General features: G+C 41.2%; 1 protein-coding gene across 6 annotated transcripts in view; it reads left to right on the top strand.

The window, feature by feature from the left end:
- The window catches only part of SUSD1 (sushi domain containing 1), a 137,028-nt gene that overhangs the window by 54,186 nt on the left and 66,062 nt on the right, over positions 1–16,780 (top strand). For all 6 annotated transcript variants that reach the window (XM_045081707.1, XM_004747806.3, XM_045081706.1 and 3 more), the window contains exons 7-8: positions 3,897–3,994; positions 4,586–4,772. In XM_045081707.1, the coding sequence (XP_044937642.1) occupies positions 3,897–3,994; positions 4,586–4,772 (285 nt within the window). The remainder of the gene's footprint in view (positions 1–3,896; positions 3,995–4,585; positions 4,773–16,780) is intronic.

Below are 16,780 nucleotides of genomic sequence, written 5' to 3'. Positions count from 1 at the left end.
CAACTTCCCGGCTGTTCCCATCACTCACCTTCTACTGCTTCTCCTTCAGAGTTGTCTAATGGCTTTCATACCCAGCCCCCAGGCCCCCTCTCCTCCTCCCTGCGGAACACCGCGCCACGGTGACCCCCAGCCCGTCCTGGCCCTGGAGTTCAGCAGTTCTAGTTCTGAATCCTGACTTGACTGGTTGTAACCTTACAACCCACATGACCTTTGGCTGGTTGTGTAACTTCTCCAAGCCTCAGGTCTAGAAAATGGACATAATAATATTAAGCTCATGGGCTTATTTTATTTTATTTATTTATTTATTTATTTTTTTTAAAGATTTTATTTATTTATTTGACAGAGAGAAATCACAAGTAGGCAGAGAGGCAGGCAGAGAGAGAGAGGAGGAAGCAGACTCCCTGCTGAGCAGAGAGCCCGATGCGGGACTCGATCCCAGGACCCTGAGATCATGACCTGAGCCGAAGGCAGCGGCTTAACCCACTGAGCCACCCAGGCGCCCTCATGGGCTTATTTTAAATTAATTTTTAATATACTTTCCCCCAGTTTTACTGAGAAATAATGACTTACATTCCTGCATAAGTTTAAGGCACACAGTGTGATGGTGTGACGTGTTATGAAATCATTATCCTGGAGCTATTTTGAAGATTAAATAAACGACGCTATTAAAGTTCTATACATATTATCGGGTACATAATAACAACTCAGTAAATGTTCGCTGTCGCTTCTTACGACTGCAATTCAGGTAGGATCTGGTCTTTAAAGATCTATCAGTGTTTGGCATCTTATAGTCGCTGGGTAAAGAGTATCCTGTTCTTATGATCTCCAGTTCTACTCCAATGTTTACTTTGCAAAACGCCAGAGTTATCTTTCTAAAGGAAAAAAAGGCACCATTATGTTTTTGCTTTTAGCTACCCATTGCTTATAGGAATAAGTCTGCCCTTAGCGTGGCAAGTGGGGTCATTCCCCGTCTGATCCTGTCTTGTTTCATGCCACAGCCCTTATGGTTCCAGGCGTTAGCCCTGCTGTCTGTTTGCTTAGATGTCTTCCCCACTCTTCAGCCTTTCACCCATCAAGGTCATGCCCTCCACAAAGCCGGCTTCCCCAGACCCTCCAGTGAGGGTGGGTGGCTTCTTTCTCTAGACCCCATGGTACTTGTGTGTAACTTTGTTCTACAATTTATCAGGTTCTAATTTCCCTGCTTATATGTTTGCTCCCTCCATTAGACAACATGTTCCTGAGGGAAGGACTTTTGTTCTAATTATTGTCATAGCCTAGTGCCTGGCATGGGAGGATGCTTGGCATTTGGTAATCATTCAGTGAGTGGTGCAGAGAGAGCCCTGGAGTCAGTTCCAAAGAGAACTTCCAGAAATGTGTTCAATTATCAGTACTATTAGAATTAGGGTATCTCTTTAAGGGAGCAGCATTTATCTGATGTTTACTATCTGATGGGTTTATAAAGAGATCTTTCCAGCTGATTTGTGGACACCTGGAGGGGAAAGCAACTGCATTTTGTTAAGCTGCTCCTTGGGATGAGCTATCTGACATCCCTGTAATCAGATCTTGGTCCCATCTGTGCAAGAGAGCATGGCACAGGCAGGAGGCAGATGGCAATTTTGAGATATCATTTGCTGTTGTCATAGTGAATGAGCAAAAAGGAAGGACAAGAAAGGAAACTTTCATGTCTCCTTTCTCATCTCTGTTTGGGTGGCAAAGGGGTCCCCAGTGAGAAGGAAATTTGCTTTACTGGCAGTCAGAGACAAGGTGAGGGCGGTCTGTTTCTGTTTCCTCTGGACCAGGTGGTGAGTTAGTTTCAGAGGAATGTGTGAGGGAGCAGAGGAGTCCAGGGCTCTAACACCTTTGAAGGGTGATGGGGAAGGGAGGGGCCAGAGTATTTGGGGCTTGTTCAAGCTGATAAAACACTGACGCCAGCATCATCTTCATGCTCCCCAAGGGGGTGAACAGATAGGATCTTTGCATCTCTTGGGGTACCCATGTCCACAACTGGAGTATTTCTTTGATTTCATTTTATCTGTGCTCTGGGAGAATTATTGATGTAGAGGCCCGGGGATGCTTTAGATAGCCATAGGTGATCCTTTGGTGTCTCTCAGGAATTGGTCTGTTTTCTCTGTCTGCCTATATTTATTCTCACTTACTGAGAGCCTGACCTAGGCTTAGCCAAGACCCAGTAATGCTGCTGATGGATGATTTAGTAAAGATGTAAAATCTCTTTTTTTCTTTAAATATTTTATTTATTTATTTATTAGAGAGAGAGAGAGAGAGAGAGAACAAGAGAGAGAGCATGAGAGGGGGGAGGTTCAGAGGGAGAAGCAGACTCCCTGTTGAGCAGGGAGCTGGGTGCAGGACCTGATCCCTGGACTCCAGGATCATGACCTGAGCCAAAGGCAGTCGCTCAACTGCTGAGCCACCCAAAGATGTAAAGTCTTGTATGGCAAAGAGATCATCAGTAGACCAGGGTCTGTCTAACAGTAGCATTAGTTCTGGCTGCAAGGGAAATGAGTCTGTATTCAGTGCCCGGCGTGCAGGCTGTCTTTCCCATGGCGGAGGCTGAGGAAGGGAGAGACAATGAGAGAGAACTGAGAGGGAGAGCTGAAAAGAGCCATCTTCTGAGATGGAGAATTATTTTTCCTCACCCTCTTGATGGGAATCTTACCTTGGGTTTCCCAGAAAACAGAGCCTGAGGCACAGGGCTTACATTTATTACACGATGGGGAATGACATCCCAGAAAGCAGGGGTAAGGGGTCCCGTGAGTAGAGCCGGGAAGGACAGAGAGTCAATACTGTCCATTGGGAACTGTGACCTCAGAACCAAGACCCTAATACAGTTTCCCAATTTGCCAAAGTTATTACATGAAATACACACAGAATATTTATTTGTTTATTTATTTATTAAATGATTTATTTATTGATTTGACAGACGGAAATCACAAGTAGGCAGAGAAGTAGGGAGAGGCAGGCTCCCCGCTGAGCAGAGAGCCTGATGCAGGGCTTGATCCCAGGACCCCAAGATCATGACCTGAGCCAAAGGCAGAGGCTTAACCCACTGAGCCACCCAGGTGCCCCCACACAGAATATATATATATTTTTAAAAGATTTTATTTATTTATTTGACAGACAGGGATCACAAGTAGGCAGAGACACAGGCAGAGAGGAGGAAGCAAGCCCCCTGCCTAGCAGAGAGCCTGATGTGGGGCTCAATCCCAGGACCCCGAGATCATGACCTGAGCCAAAGGCAGAGGCTTAACCCACTGAGCCACCCAGGTGCCCCCACACAGAATATTTTTAAAAAGCCAGACAACTTGGAGAAATCGGTGGCTTTCTGATAAGTCAGAATTAAATGGCTTCGGTTAGAGCAGCCCCAGAAATATCTGGGGAGGTTATGGAGAATTTATTTCAGTTACTCTGAGCTGCTCCTGAGGAATGGCCCTGTGTGGGGACTGCTGCCCCTTTTCGGGACAGCAGTGACCTGGCAATAAGAGGGTTTTGTCAGCCAGGTGGGATGAAGCCAGAAACACTTCTTTCCTGAGCAGTTGCCTGGAGGAGTCAGGGCGCAGCTGGGGGCGGCTCTCCATCCCACAGGAGTGGAACGCCAGTGGCATCCAGTGGCCTACCAGGCCAATCACAGCTTGGAGTTCTTAGCCGTTCTCAAGCGGGTACCTAGCTTTTCTTCTCGTCCAAGTCAGGTAATGGGCCAGGCTCATTCTTGGTGGAGATAAATGGGGTACTTGGCCTGGGGCAGTTTGAATGGCCTGATTTGGTGTCTGAATCAGACCTCTGAACAGTGATTAGCGGAGATACAAGCAGCACCAAGAAACTAAGTCATGCCAAAGGCTGCTGATGGCATTTCGTGAATGGACTCTCTTTTTCTGTTTCAGAAATAATTACAGAAATCCGTGCTGTATCAGTGTTTAATAACACCTGCGTGAGGTGGCAGGTAAACCCAGGAAGCATTCTCTCCAAGACTGTCTACATGGTAAGTAAAATGTTCCACTTTTTCCCTCTGGGAGCATGACTTGGAGAGACTTCCTTTCATGAGGGCTTCTCCACCTAAGAGTCTGACTGTTCTTTTCAAAAGTGATCAGATTTTTTTTTTTTTCAGATATCTGGTTTATTTTACTTTACATTCTGCATTTAATATATGTGTCCTCCGGCAGGGTGTGTGTGGGGGGATATGTTTATATTTGGCATCATCATGATTGCTTGTTTCCCAGCACTCGAATCTCACGCCCCCAGAAGAGGGGAAGCATCTGCTGCCTCGGGAACAGGAGGCAGCGAGTGGTTCTCAGGGTGCAACGGCCTCCATGGACAGCTGGTCCTTTGCGTGCAGCATAAGCCTCCCTAGAGGGACTCCTCATTTTATGTCACTTCTTAGGGTCCGCTGGTGACTGGGCTGATCGGCCTTGATACCTGAGAGCAGAGGCTGACCTCATTCATCTCCCCTTCGAGCACAGCGTGGGATTAAAGGAGCCAGTAGGACAATGGGATTCAGTTCCACCAAGTCTCTCTCCCTTGTTTTCACCAGAGTCACAGTGGGTTCTTTTTTCTACTCCCCCCCCCACCAAAGATATACATAAAAGGACAACGGTTGTACTCTATGGAATCAGTTCATGAGGAGACAGTCAACGTGACCACAGAAAGCAGGACCCCAGAAGTGTGCCTAGATCTGCACCGAGGCACCAACTACACCATGAGCATTTCCACCGCCCCTCCCACGCGCTCCATGCCGGCCATCATCGGGTTCCAGACAGCTGGTAGGTGGAGGTGAAGTCTCATTGCCTCCCAGAAAATGCCAAGCACAAGATGTGGGGAGATGTCCTTCAGAGTCCGTTGGGCACAAGAGTTCATGGTTGCTTTCTGAGGTCTGTAGTCAGGAGGGTGCGGTTCTAGCAGGCCTAGTAGGAGAGATTCCTGTCCTGTTGATGCCAGGCCAAATGGGCACTGGCGGATGGTTTCTCGGCTGGGTCCCTGGTTCAAATGGAAGGTAATAAGGCATTTAAAAGAAGAGAACATTTGGTGACGAGGCAGTCAATTCTCAATTATTCAAGGCACTAGAGGGTTGCCATGTAACTTACCATTTGCAGGAAACACAACAGTCCTTTCTTCTTCTTGGCTATGGGAGAGGAGAAGCCGGGGAGGTGACCAGTGGCTTCACATCTAGAATGGAAACTGACTTCAGGACTGGTTGCGGGTGTGAATCAAGTTCAAGTTGGGGTGAGCAGATAGGGAGAGGCAGCCCTAGGATGTGGGAAGGGAGATATTAGATGAAAAGAGAAGTGGACAGGAAGGAGTTTCTAATAGTAGTAATAAAGCTCATTGCACATATGTATCTCATGGATTTTTAGAATAATATTGTGACAATTATAATAATTTTTTCATAATTCTCCTTATGGGGCATCAGGAGTAATTAAATACCTTATGAGCAGATCTTGAGAAGCCATTGGTGTCATTTATTATTTTTGGGTGAGTTTAGGTAGTTCTCAACTAGCTATCTGATGTCCCACTTAAAAGGTGCCTCAGCCTCTAGGCATTGGTGCCGCAGGGAACTGGGATGTGACCTGGATTTGGCAGAAATGATGAAATCGTCTGCCAGTCTTAGCAATGGAGATTGAATTACAAAACTATGCAAATTAGGTCTCCAGGGTACTTGTATGTAAATAAAACAATATATTTCTCTCTAAGTAAATAATACATAGGGAAAAGTGTTTTAGAATGAATGTGATAGGGCACCTGGGTGGCTCAGTGGGTTAAAGCCTCTGCCTTCAGCTCAGGTCATGATCCCAGGGTCCTGGGATCGAGGCCCGCATCGGGCTCTCTGCTCAGCTGGGAGCCTGCTTCCTCCTCTCTCTCTGCCTGCTTCTCTGCCTACTTGTGATCTCTGTCTGTTAAATAAATAAATAAAAATCTTTAGAATGAATGTGATAACTGCAGAATCTTGTTCAGAATTAATGATAAATTCCTGTGGATTGATCAGCAATATACCTTCTTCCTTTTTTTTCTTATAAGTTTTTAATTTCAATTCCTGTACCATTAACATACAGTGTTAAGAGTTTCAGGTGTATGATACAGTGATTCAGCCATTCTCTACATGACTCAGAGCTGGTCATAATGAGAACACGCGTTAACCGCCATCACCTGCTTAACCCATCCCCACAAACCTCCCCTCTGTGATCATCAGTTTCTTGGTTTGTCTCCTTCTCTCTCTATTTTTCCCTTTGCTCATTTGTTTTGTTTCTTAAATCCCACCTATGAAGGAAATCCTATGGTATTTGTCTTTCTCCAACTGACTTATTTCACTTAGCATAGTACTCTATATCTCCATCCATGTCATGGCAAATGGCTAGATTTCGTTTTTTTTTTTTTTTTTTTAATGGCTGAATAATATTCGTGTGTGTGTGTGTCTGCACGCACGCGCGTGTGCGTGCATGAGCACATGTGTGTGTATGTGTATATGTCACATCTCTATCCATTCATCAGTTGATGGAAACTTGAGCTACTTCCACAGTTTGGCTGTTGTTAATGATGCTGCTGTAAACATAGGGGTGCACATATCCCTTTGAATTAGGGTTCTTGCATTCTTTGGGTAAATACCCAGTAATGCAATTACTGGTCTTAGGGTAGTTCCATTTTTAACTTTTTGAGGAACTTCTGTACTGTTTTCCACAGTGGCTGCACCTAGTTTGCATTCCCACAACAGTGTGCACGGAGAGTTCCTTTTTCTCTACATCCTCAACGGCACTGGTTGTTTCTTGTGTTGTTGATCTCAGCCATTCGGACAGGTGTGAGGTGATGACGTCACTGTGGTTTTGATCTGCATTTCCTAATAATGAGTGATGCCGAACACCTTTCAGTGTGTCTGTTGGCAATCTCCATGTCTTCTTTGGAAAAAACGTTCATGTCTTTTGTTATTTTTAAAGTTGGGTTGTTTTGTTTTTTGGGTGTTGAGTTGTATCCATTCTTTATATATTTTGGATACTAATGTTTATCAGAGATACTATTTGTAAGTATCTTCTCCCATTCCGTAAGTTACCTTTTAGTTTTGTTGATTGTTTCCTTTGCTCTGCCAAAGCTTTTCATTTTGATGTAGTCCCAGTAGTTTATTTTTGCTTTTGTTTCCCTTAAATCAGGAAACATATCTAGAGATATGTTGTGGCTGGTGTTAGAGAAATTACTGTCTGCTCTCTTCTAGGATTTCTATGGTTTCAGATCTCACATTTAGGTCTTTAATCCACTTGCAGTTTATTTTGGTGTGTGGTGAAAGAGAGTGGTCTCTGTTGTTGTTCAGAATTCCCAGCACCACTTGTTGCAGAGACCATCTTTTTCCCATTTCCTATTGTTTTCCTGCTTTGTCGTAGATTAATTAACCATGTAATTGTGGGTTTATTTCTGGTTTTTCTCTTCTGTTCCATTGATCTGTATGTCTGTTTTTGTGCTAGTACCATACTATTTTGATTGCTACAGCTTTGTAATAAAACTTAAAGTCTGGAATCATGATGCCTCCAGTTTTTTCTTTTTCAGAGTTGCTTTGGCGACTCACAGCCTTTTGCTGTCCCATACAAATTTTAGGATTGTTTGTTGTAGTTCTTTGAAAAATGCTGTTGGTATTTTGATAGGGGTTCCATTAAATCTGTAGATTGCTTTGGGTGGTATGGACATTTTAACAATATGTTGTTCTTCCAATCCACGAGCGTGGAATGTCTCTCCATTTCTTTGTGTTGTCTTCAGTTTCTTTGATCAGTGTTTTGTAGTTTCCAGAGTACAAGTCTTTCACACTGTGGTTAAGTTTATTCCTAGGTATTTTGTTGTTTTGGGGGCAAATGGGAATGTTTTCTTTTTTTTTCTTTCTTCTTATTTTTAAAGATTTTATTTATTGATTTGACAGACAGAGGTCACAAGTAGGCAGAGAGGCAGAGAGCCTGATGCCGGGCTTGATCCCAGGACCCTGGGATCATGACCCATGCCAAAGGCAGAGGACTAACCAACTGAGCCACCCAGGTACCTTGGGAGTGTTTTCTTAATTTCTCTTTCTTCTGCTTCATTATTAGTGTATAGAAATGCAACAGATTTCTGTATGATGATTTTGTATCCTGTGACTTTACCAAATTCATTTATCAGTTTTAGTAGTTTTTTGGTGGAGTTTTTAGGATTTTCCATATATAGTGTCATGTCACCTGTAAATAGTACAAGTTTGCTTCTTCCTTACCAATTTGGATGGCTTTTACTTCTTTTTGTTGTCTGATTGCTGAGGCTAGGACTTCCAGTACTATGTTAAACAAAAGTGGTAAGAGCGGACATCCTTATTTTGTTCTTGACCTTAGGAGAAAAGCTCTCAGTTTTCCCCCGTTAAGGATGATATTAGCTGTGGGTTTTTCATATAAGACATTTATTATGTTGAGGCATGTTCCCTTTAGACTTTTGTTGAAGGTTTTTATCATGAGTGGATGTTGTATTTGTCAAATGCTTTTTCTGTATCTCTTGAAATGATCATATGGTTCTTATCCTTTCTTGTATCATGTTGATTGATTGGTGAACATTGTGCCACACTTGCATCCTGAGAATAAATTCCACTTGATCGTGGTGAATAATTTTCTTAGTATATTGTTGGATTCAGTTTCCTAGTACTTTGTTGAGGATTTTTGCATCTATGTTCATCAGAGATTTGGCCTGTAGTTCTCTTTCTTTTGTGGTGTCTTTATCTTGCTGTGGTATCAGGATGATAATTGCCTCATAGAATGAAATTGGAAGTTGTCCTTCTTCTATTTTTTGGAATTTTGAGAGAATAGATTTCAATTCTTTAAATGTTTGGTAGAATTTGGCCCTGAAGCCATCTTGTCCTGGACTTCTGTTTGTTGGGAGTTTTTTGATTACGGATTCAATTTTGTGGCTGGTTATTGGTCTGTTCACATTTTCTTTCTTCCTTTTTCAGTTTTGGTAGATTATATGTTTCTAGGAATTTATCCGTTTTTTTCTAGATTGCACATTTTGTTGGCATATAATTTTTCATAATATTCTCTTCCAACTGTTTGCATTTCTGTGGTGTTTCTTGTTATTTCTCCTCTCTTATTTGTGATTTTGTTTGAGTCCTCTCTCTTTTTTTCTCTCTCTCTTTTTTTCCTGAGTCTGTCTAGAAGTTTATCAAATTTTCTTGATCTTTTCAAAGAACTGGTTCCTACTTTCATTAATCAGTTCTCTTGTTTTTTGGTTTTTTGGTTCTATTTGTTTATAATTAATTTGTACTCTAATCTTTATTATTTCCTTCCTTTTGCTGGGTTTAGCTTTTGTTTGTTGTTCCTTTTTTTTTTTTTTTTTTTTTTTTTGCTCCTTTAGTACATAAGGTTAGGTTTTTTGGTGAGATTTATTTTGTTCTTGAGGTCGGTCTGTACTGCTCTAAACTTGCCTCTTAGAATCATTTTTGTTGGGGCGCCCTGGTGGCTCAGTCAGTTAAGCATCGGTCTTTGGCTCAGATCATGATCTCAGGGCCTTAGAATGAGCCCTGCATCGCGCCCTGCATCGAGCCCTCCATCGGGCTCTCTCCTCAACGGGGAGTCTCCCTCTCACTTCTCCCTCTCACTTTCCCCTCTGTGATCTCTCTCTCAAATAAATAAAATCTTTAAAAAAAATCATTTTTGCTGTACCCCAAAGATACTGGATTGTTGTGTTTTCATTTTCGTTTATTTTCATGTAATTCTTTACTTCTTCTTTGATTTCTTTGTTGACCTATTCATTGTTTAGTAGCATGTTATTTAACCTACATTGTATTTGTGGTCTTTCCAAATTTTTTTTCTTATGATGACTTCAGTTTCAAAGTGTTGTGGTCAGAAAAGATGCATAGTATGACTTCGATCTTTTTGAATTTGTTGAGCCTTGTTTCACGGCATAATGTGTGGTCTGTTCTGGCAAATGTTCTGTGTGCACTTGCAAAGAATGTGTACTCTGTTGTTTTAAGATGGAGTGTTCTGAATATATCTGTTAAATACATCTGTTCCAGTGTGTCATTCAAAGCCACTGTTCCTTTGTTGATTTCCTCCACAGATGATCTATCCATCCACGTAAGGGGGATAGTGAAGTCCCCTACTGTTATTTTGTTGCCATCGATTAGTTCCTTTATGTTTGTTAGTAATTGCTTTTGGTATTGGGTGCTCCCATGTTGGGTACATAAATATATTTATAATTGTTTCATTGTCTTGTTGGATTGTCCCTTTTATTATTATACAGTGTCCTTCTTTGTCTCTTATTACATTCCTTTTTTAAAAGTCTATTTTGTCCCGGGGCATCTGGGTGACTCAGTCAGTTGAGCATCTGACTCTTGATTTCAGCCCACGTCGTGATCTCGGGGTTGTGGGATAGAGCCCTGCATTGGGCTCCACGCTCAGTGGTGAGTCCACTTGGGATTCTCTCTCCTCTATCTGTCCCCCTACTCAAGTGCTCTTGCTCTCTCTCTCTCTCAAATAAATAAATAAATCTTAAAAAATAGTTTATTCTGTCACATATAAGTATGCTATCTCAGCTTTCTTTTAACATCCATTTGCATGATAGATGTTTTTCTCTCTCACTTTCTGTCAGTCTGGAGTGAGTTTCTTGTAGGCAGCATATACATAAGTCTGCTTCTTGTAAGCAGCATATACATGTCTTTTTTTTTTTTTTTTAGATTTTATTTATTTATTTGACAGACAGAGATTACAAGTAGACAGAGAGGCAGGCAGAGAGAGGAAGGGAAGCAGTTTCCCCTCTGAGCAGAGAACCCAATGCGGGACTCGATCTCAGGACCCTGGGATCATGACCTGAGCCAGAAGGCAGAGGCTTTAACCTGCTGATCCATCCAGGCACCCCAGTACGTATGTTTTTTTAATCCATTCTGACATCCTGTCTGTTGATTGCAGCTTAGTCCATTTACATTCAAAGTAATTGAGAGAGATGTATTTATTGTCGTTTTGTTACTTGTTTGTGGTTCATTGCGTAGTTTTTCTGGGGGAATATGTCTTTTTAAAAGACTTTGAACTCATGTGTCATTATTCCATTAGAATGACCCCTTGCTGTTCAGGGTCAGCGATTTTTTTTTAATTAATTAATTTATTTTCAGCATAACCGTATTCATTATTTTTTCACCACACCCAGTGCTCCATGCAATCCGTGCCCTCTATAATACTCACCACCTGGTACCCCAACCTCCCAAAACAATCTGAGGGGTTTGAAGTGGTGGAAAGGGTCAGCGATTTTTACTAAGATCCAGTTAACCTCTGCAAGGTAATCTCCTCTCTCCGGGAAAAGGATGGTGGCGTTTGGGTCAGACAGACCTGGTTTTGTATCTTAACTCTGCATTGAAGAGTTAGGGGACCGTGGATGAATTGTTAAATGTCTCCAGAGCTCTTTACTCTCTCTGAAATTTTAAGTGGAATTGGATTAAATTTGGAAGTTAATTTAGTGAGAAATGGGGTTTATGTGGAGCCATTCCAACTGGGAACAAAGCACGTTTCTGCATTTACTCAGTATGTACTTAAGTTTTATCTGTTCTGTTTTTATATGCACTGGTGTAAGGATTTGCCATTCTTTCCTCTAGAGCCTGTACATTTGGCGATCTGTTATCATTGAAGCTTTACACTAGTTCTCTTAGAATGAATTGGGAAGTTTTCCATATTTTTTTATGCTCTGGGAAAGTTTGTATCACTTTGGAATTATTGCCTTCCTTTTATTTTATTTATTTATTTTAAAAAAGATTTTATTTATTTATTTGACAGAGATCACAAGTAGGCAGAGAACCAGGCAGAGAGAGAGGAGGAAGCAGGCTCCCTGCTGAGCAGAGAACCCGATGGGGGGGTCGATCCCAGGACCCTGAGATCATGACTTGAGCCGAAGGCAGAGGCTTTAACCCACTGAGCCATGCAGGCGCCCCGCCTTCCTTTTTTAAAGTTGGACACATTTGCTCGTAGGATCATTAAGTTTCACCCTTTTTGGGAAAATAATTCTTTGATAAGTTTGCTGATCTCTGTGATTTTCTTTTGATCTATTTATGTTTCCTACACTTTCTTCAGGCAATTTTTATAGCTTATATTTTCCTAAAAAAGTGTTCATTTGGTTGGGATTTTAAATATATTGGCAAAATATGGAATATTTGTTTACAACTGCTCTGGGGTTACAGGTTATGCAATGCCAGGTTATTCTGATTCCTAAGTTTGGTTTTCTCACTTTTAAAAAATTGATTGGCTTAGCTTGAGTTTTCTGTTTTATTACTGTTTCTTTCCCCGAAGAATAAACTCTTAGGTTTTTAAGTGTTTTTTTTTTCTACCTCATTAATTTCTCCCCTTAGTTTTATTACTTTTTTCCCCTTGATTCTCTTAAGTTGGTTATATAGTTTTATTACTAAATTCTTGAGTTGAATGCATAATTCAACTCATTTCCATTCTTTCCTGTTTGATAATAAAAGTCTTTAATGCTTTTGGACTTAAGCATTGGCAGAATTCCTTCAGCATTGATACATTCTCTCTTTATCCCTTCTTTCAAGTCATTGAAATAATTGTCCTTCTGATTTTCTCTTTGATTGAAGAATTATTTATGTGTGTGTTAATATTTGTTCTCTTTATGTTTGCTTTCAAAGCATTACACAATTGCTATTTGATTTCCCCATTGATTGAAGGATTAATTATAAGTGAATTATGCAAATGGTAGATTTTCTTTTTTTTTTAACATTTAACTTTTTTGTTAATTTCTAGTTTTATTACATTTTGGTAATTTTGAGGGGAACTTATTATCATTTCCCTTGGGGATTATTATTTGGGAAAGTTTTGTGATAATAAATCTGTACATTTGCTTGTGAGTAGAGTAAGTTCTAGTCGTTAGTCAACTCTATTAATAAATGTATTCCAGACTTCTGTTTTTTGTTGTTGGTAGTGGTTTGTAGATACTCAGATTGCCATTTTGCTCAATTTCTCTCAGAAATTCTAATTGTTTGGATTCACACATTTTAAAGTTACGATATTTATGGAGGTGGAGATAGAGGAGGAAGCAGGCTCCCCGCTGAGCAGAGAGCCCGATGCGGGGCTCAATCCCAGCACCCTGAGACCATGACCTGAGCTAAAGGCAGAGAGGCCCAACCCACTGAGCCACCCAGATGCCCCTGAGTCTAACTTTCATTAATAACAAATCACTCACTTCATCCTGTTTAAAATTTTTTACCTTGAATTATAATTTGGTAGCAACCTTGGTTTTCTTGATTTCTTTGTACATCTATTTGCATAATATGCCTCTGCCCACTTTTGTTCTTTTTTAAATAAAAAAAAATTGCATTTCAGTGTAGTTAGCATACAGTGTTGTATCCGTTTCAGGTGTAGAATAGAGTGATTCAGCAGGTCCATATATCACTGAGTGCGCATCACGAGTAGGGTACTTTTAATCCCCTTCACCTGTTTCCCCACCCCACCCCCACCAACACTTTTGTTCTTAAAATCTATCTCAGTAACACTGCTGTAGTACTCCCGGAGGCAGCATATGTTGTGAAGAATTCTGAGAAACGTTTTGTTTTTAAGTAGATGAACAATTTACATTTAGCGTTCTTTGTAATATGGTTTTCCTTTCTTCCCTCTTGTTTTCTCCTAACGTTTCTTCACTATGTCCATTGTTTTCTACCTTTTTGCGACACAGATTTTCTTTTTTGGTGATACAAACAGTACAGATTTTTTATTTTCTATTACACATTAAAAAACAAACAAAATCCTATTTGAATGTGTATTTCTCTGATTACCGGTGTTCAGACTGAAATAATGTTAACTTCTTCCTGAAGGAGATAAGGAAGTCAGCATTCTCTGCTTCCTTTTTTTTCTTTCCCCTGTTGCTTCCTTTATGTTTTTGGCTTAATACAGCATTTTATTGCCAACTTCTTATTTTAAATTATTTTTTAACTTGTATTGCATTTTTAAATAATTCATTTTTATATTGATTTACAGCCATGTTTGCAACACTTATTTAAACAGGTATATGTGTTAACAGTTTCAGTGCTTACTACCAGTCCTTTCATACCAAAGTTTCTCTATTTTTTTCTACATTTCTATTTCACTGCAAAATGATTTCTATCTTCTTCTTTCCAAGGGATACTTTCTGAGCCCTTGATTATGTGAGAATGTCTTTTTGCTATCTTCACGAGTGAATCAGAGCTCAACAGAAGATAAAATTCCTGGTACATACCTTCTGTTGGTAGAATTGTAGAGGCATTTCACATTGATTTTGGGAATTTAAACTTTTGAAAGAGAATTTGAAGATGGTTTGATTTTTTAGAAAAAAATCCCATTATAGATAATCTGATTTTTAAGCCTCGATGTCACAGAGGCTTTATGTGTGAAATTCAAGACTAATTATTTATTTTCATGCACATGGTAAGTGTTTATTGACCACTTGTGTGTTTGACATTATTTGAGGCACTGAGAATTCAGTAGTGAATGAGACAGAAAGGACCTTTCCCTCCTGAAAACTAGTCAGGTGTGATATAAATGTTATTGTTTTTCACTATGTTTTCCTAGTACCGAAGAGGGTTTTTGGATCTTCAGATTTGGGTCCATTTGATGTAATCTGAACTGGTGGGGTTTGGAGCTGATAGTGGTTTTATTAAAGCACGGGGACAGGAGGAGCTGCACTGGGGTTGCCACGGGTGACTGAAGTTGGTTGGGGGTTAGGGGAAGCACAAGCCTCCAAGGTGTTTTGGAAACAAGGTTTCCAGGATCCTGAGGGGACTAGTTATTGTTAGGAGAAGGTCATTTATTGCTATCTAGTAAACCCTTAGTCATGAGACCCTTCAGATGTGTATCAGCAGGCCATATGCTTGGAGGATGATTGCTCACATATTTCCTGGTAAGGTAGAGATAAAAGAAGTTTCCTAAGGAATGTATAGGTTCAAGTAGACTTCCAGGATGGGGGTAGGGTGCAGTTGGGCTATGATTGTCTTTTGCCCCTAGCCAGTGTCAACATCCAGGCAGCTGAGTTCCCAGAGGGAAGGTCACTCTGCCTGTTTCAAGGACTTGTCAGTAGGCTCTAGGCAGCAAGGAAACTTAGTTCTTTCTTTTGCCTTGTGACATGTTTCCCATGTCACGTTTATACATTTAAAAATAGTTTCTTTCATGAAATCTCTGATTATTGCTTTTTTTTTTTTTCAATTGGTATTTTGGCTCATCAGATGCTCCTATGTGGAATTCCAGGTTTGTCTGCCCTGGTCTTCACTCTCGCCCTTCCCTGACTTTTCCCTCTGTCTTCTGTGAGAGTGCAACGGGTGTATTCTGTACAGACACGTATGCATATATGCATCGACCTTTCTGGCCTTCACTATTTCTAAAGCATGTTATATTTTGTTGTTGAACTTGCATTTCCTTGTCTCATCTAGTTCCTTTTTTTTTGTTTAAAGCTCTATGCCCAGGGTGGGGCTTGAACTCACAATCTCAGGATCAAGAGTCACATGCTCTATGGACTAAGCCAGCCAGTGACCCCTCCCCTAGTTCCCTTTTTATTTCTGCTTCTCTCAACCAGTTTCCACTCTTGCAGCCTCTTATTAGCACATCCCTTATCTGCTTTAATCCATCTTTAAAATTTTTTACTGAAAATACAAAAAAAAGTTGCCTAATTTTACTATTACTTGGCCCAAATTTTTTTTTCAAAAGAATATTCATTCTTTGCCTCTCAAGCATAATCTTTATAGAATCATTTCATAGGCTTTTTTTTTTTTTTTTTGGCTTCTAGATGAGATTGTTAGAAGACAAAAGTTTTATCTAGATTTGCTATTTCTCTCCTAATAAAATGGATGGCGTTCTCTTTGCTCTTACTTTTAATTGGATGATATTAGTGTGCTTATCTCAGATTTCCTCTTGAAAGATTTACTGCTGATTGGATAACCCAGCATCCTTCCGACGCTTTGCAGCTAGCTGTGAGAAAGCCCACACTGCCCTGAACATAATTTCTGAGCACTTTTTCTTTTTTTAAAGTAGGTTCCACACTCAGTGTGGAGACCAAACGGGGCTTGAACTCATGACCCTGAGATCAAGACCTGGGCTGAGATCAAGAGTCAGAGGCTTAACTGGCAGACCCACCCAGACACCCCTATTTCTGAGCACTTTGCTATCTTTTTTTTTTTTTTAAAGATTTACTAATTTATTTGAGAGAGAGCATGCCCCTGCCCGGGGGGGGGGGGGGGGAGGGGGTGGGGAGTGGGGAGGACAGAGGGAGAGACTCTTTAAGCAGACTCCCTGCTGAGCGCAGGGGAGTTGGGGGAGTGGGAGGGTAAGGGACCTGGAGGTGAGGGTAGTGGTGCTGGATCTCACCACCCATGAGATCATGACCAGCTGAAACCAAGCATCTCACGCTTAACCCACCGAGCTGCCTGTGTGCCCCTGAGTACTCAGCTGTCTTGATCGGTGAAACTTGCTCTGGGTCAGCATCGTGTTGTCCGAACTTCATTATGACACTCTGGTCTGCAGAGGCAGGAGGGAACCAAGTCCCTCCTTCTGCCCACCCAGGCTCTCTGTCAGGTGGAACTTCCAGGTCCCTAGGCCTCCCCATAGAAGTCCTTCCGTGATACTGATCTCTAGTAGCTAAGGAGGGACTATTATTATTATTATTATTATTATTGGTAGTAGTGGTCACAGTGATACATACAGTTTTTACCCTGGCTGCCTATCAGCTCTGCCTGGTGCGTTACAACAAAATACAGACTGGTGCTTGTCCCTCAGATCTGCTGTGTCTGGGTGATTCGGATGTGCAGGCAGGAGCAGGAGCGACCAGGCTAAATTGT

Source organism: Mustela putorius, unplaced genomic scaffold, assembly GCF_011764305.1.
Source record: "Mustela putorius furo isolate JIRA1106 unplaced genomic scaffold, ASM1176430v1.1 tig00000580_pilon_pilon_pilon, whole genome shotgun sequence".
NCBI lineage: Eukaryota > Metazoa > Chordata > Mammalia > Carnivora > Mustelidae > Mustela > Mustela putorius.
This window is presented reverse-complemented; position numbering and strand designations above follow the sequence as displayed.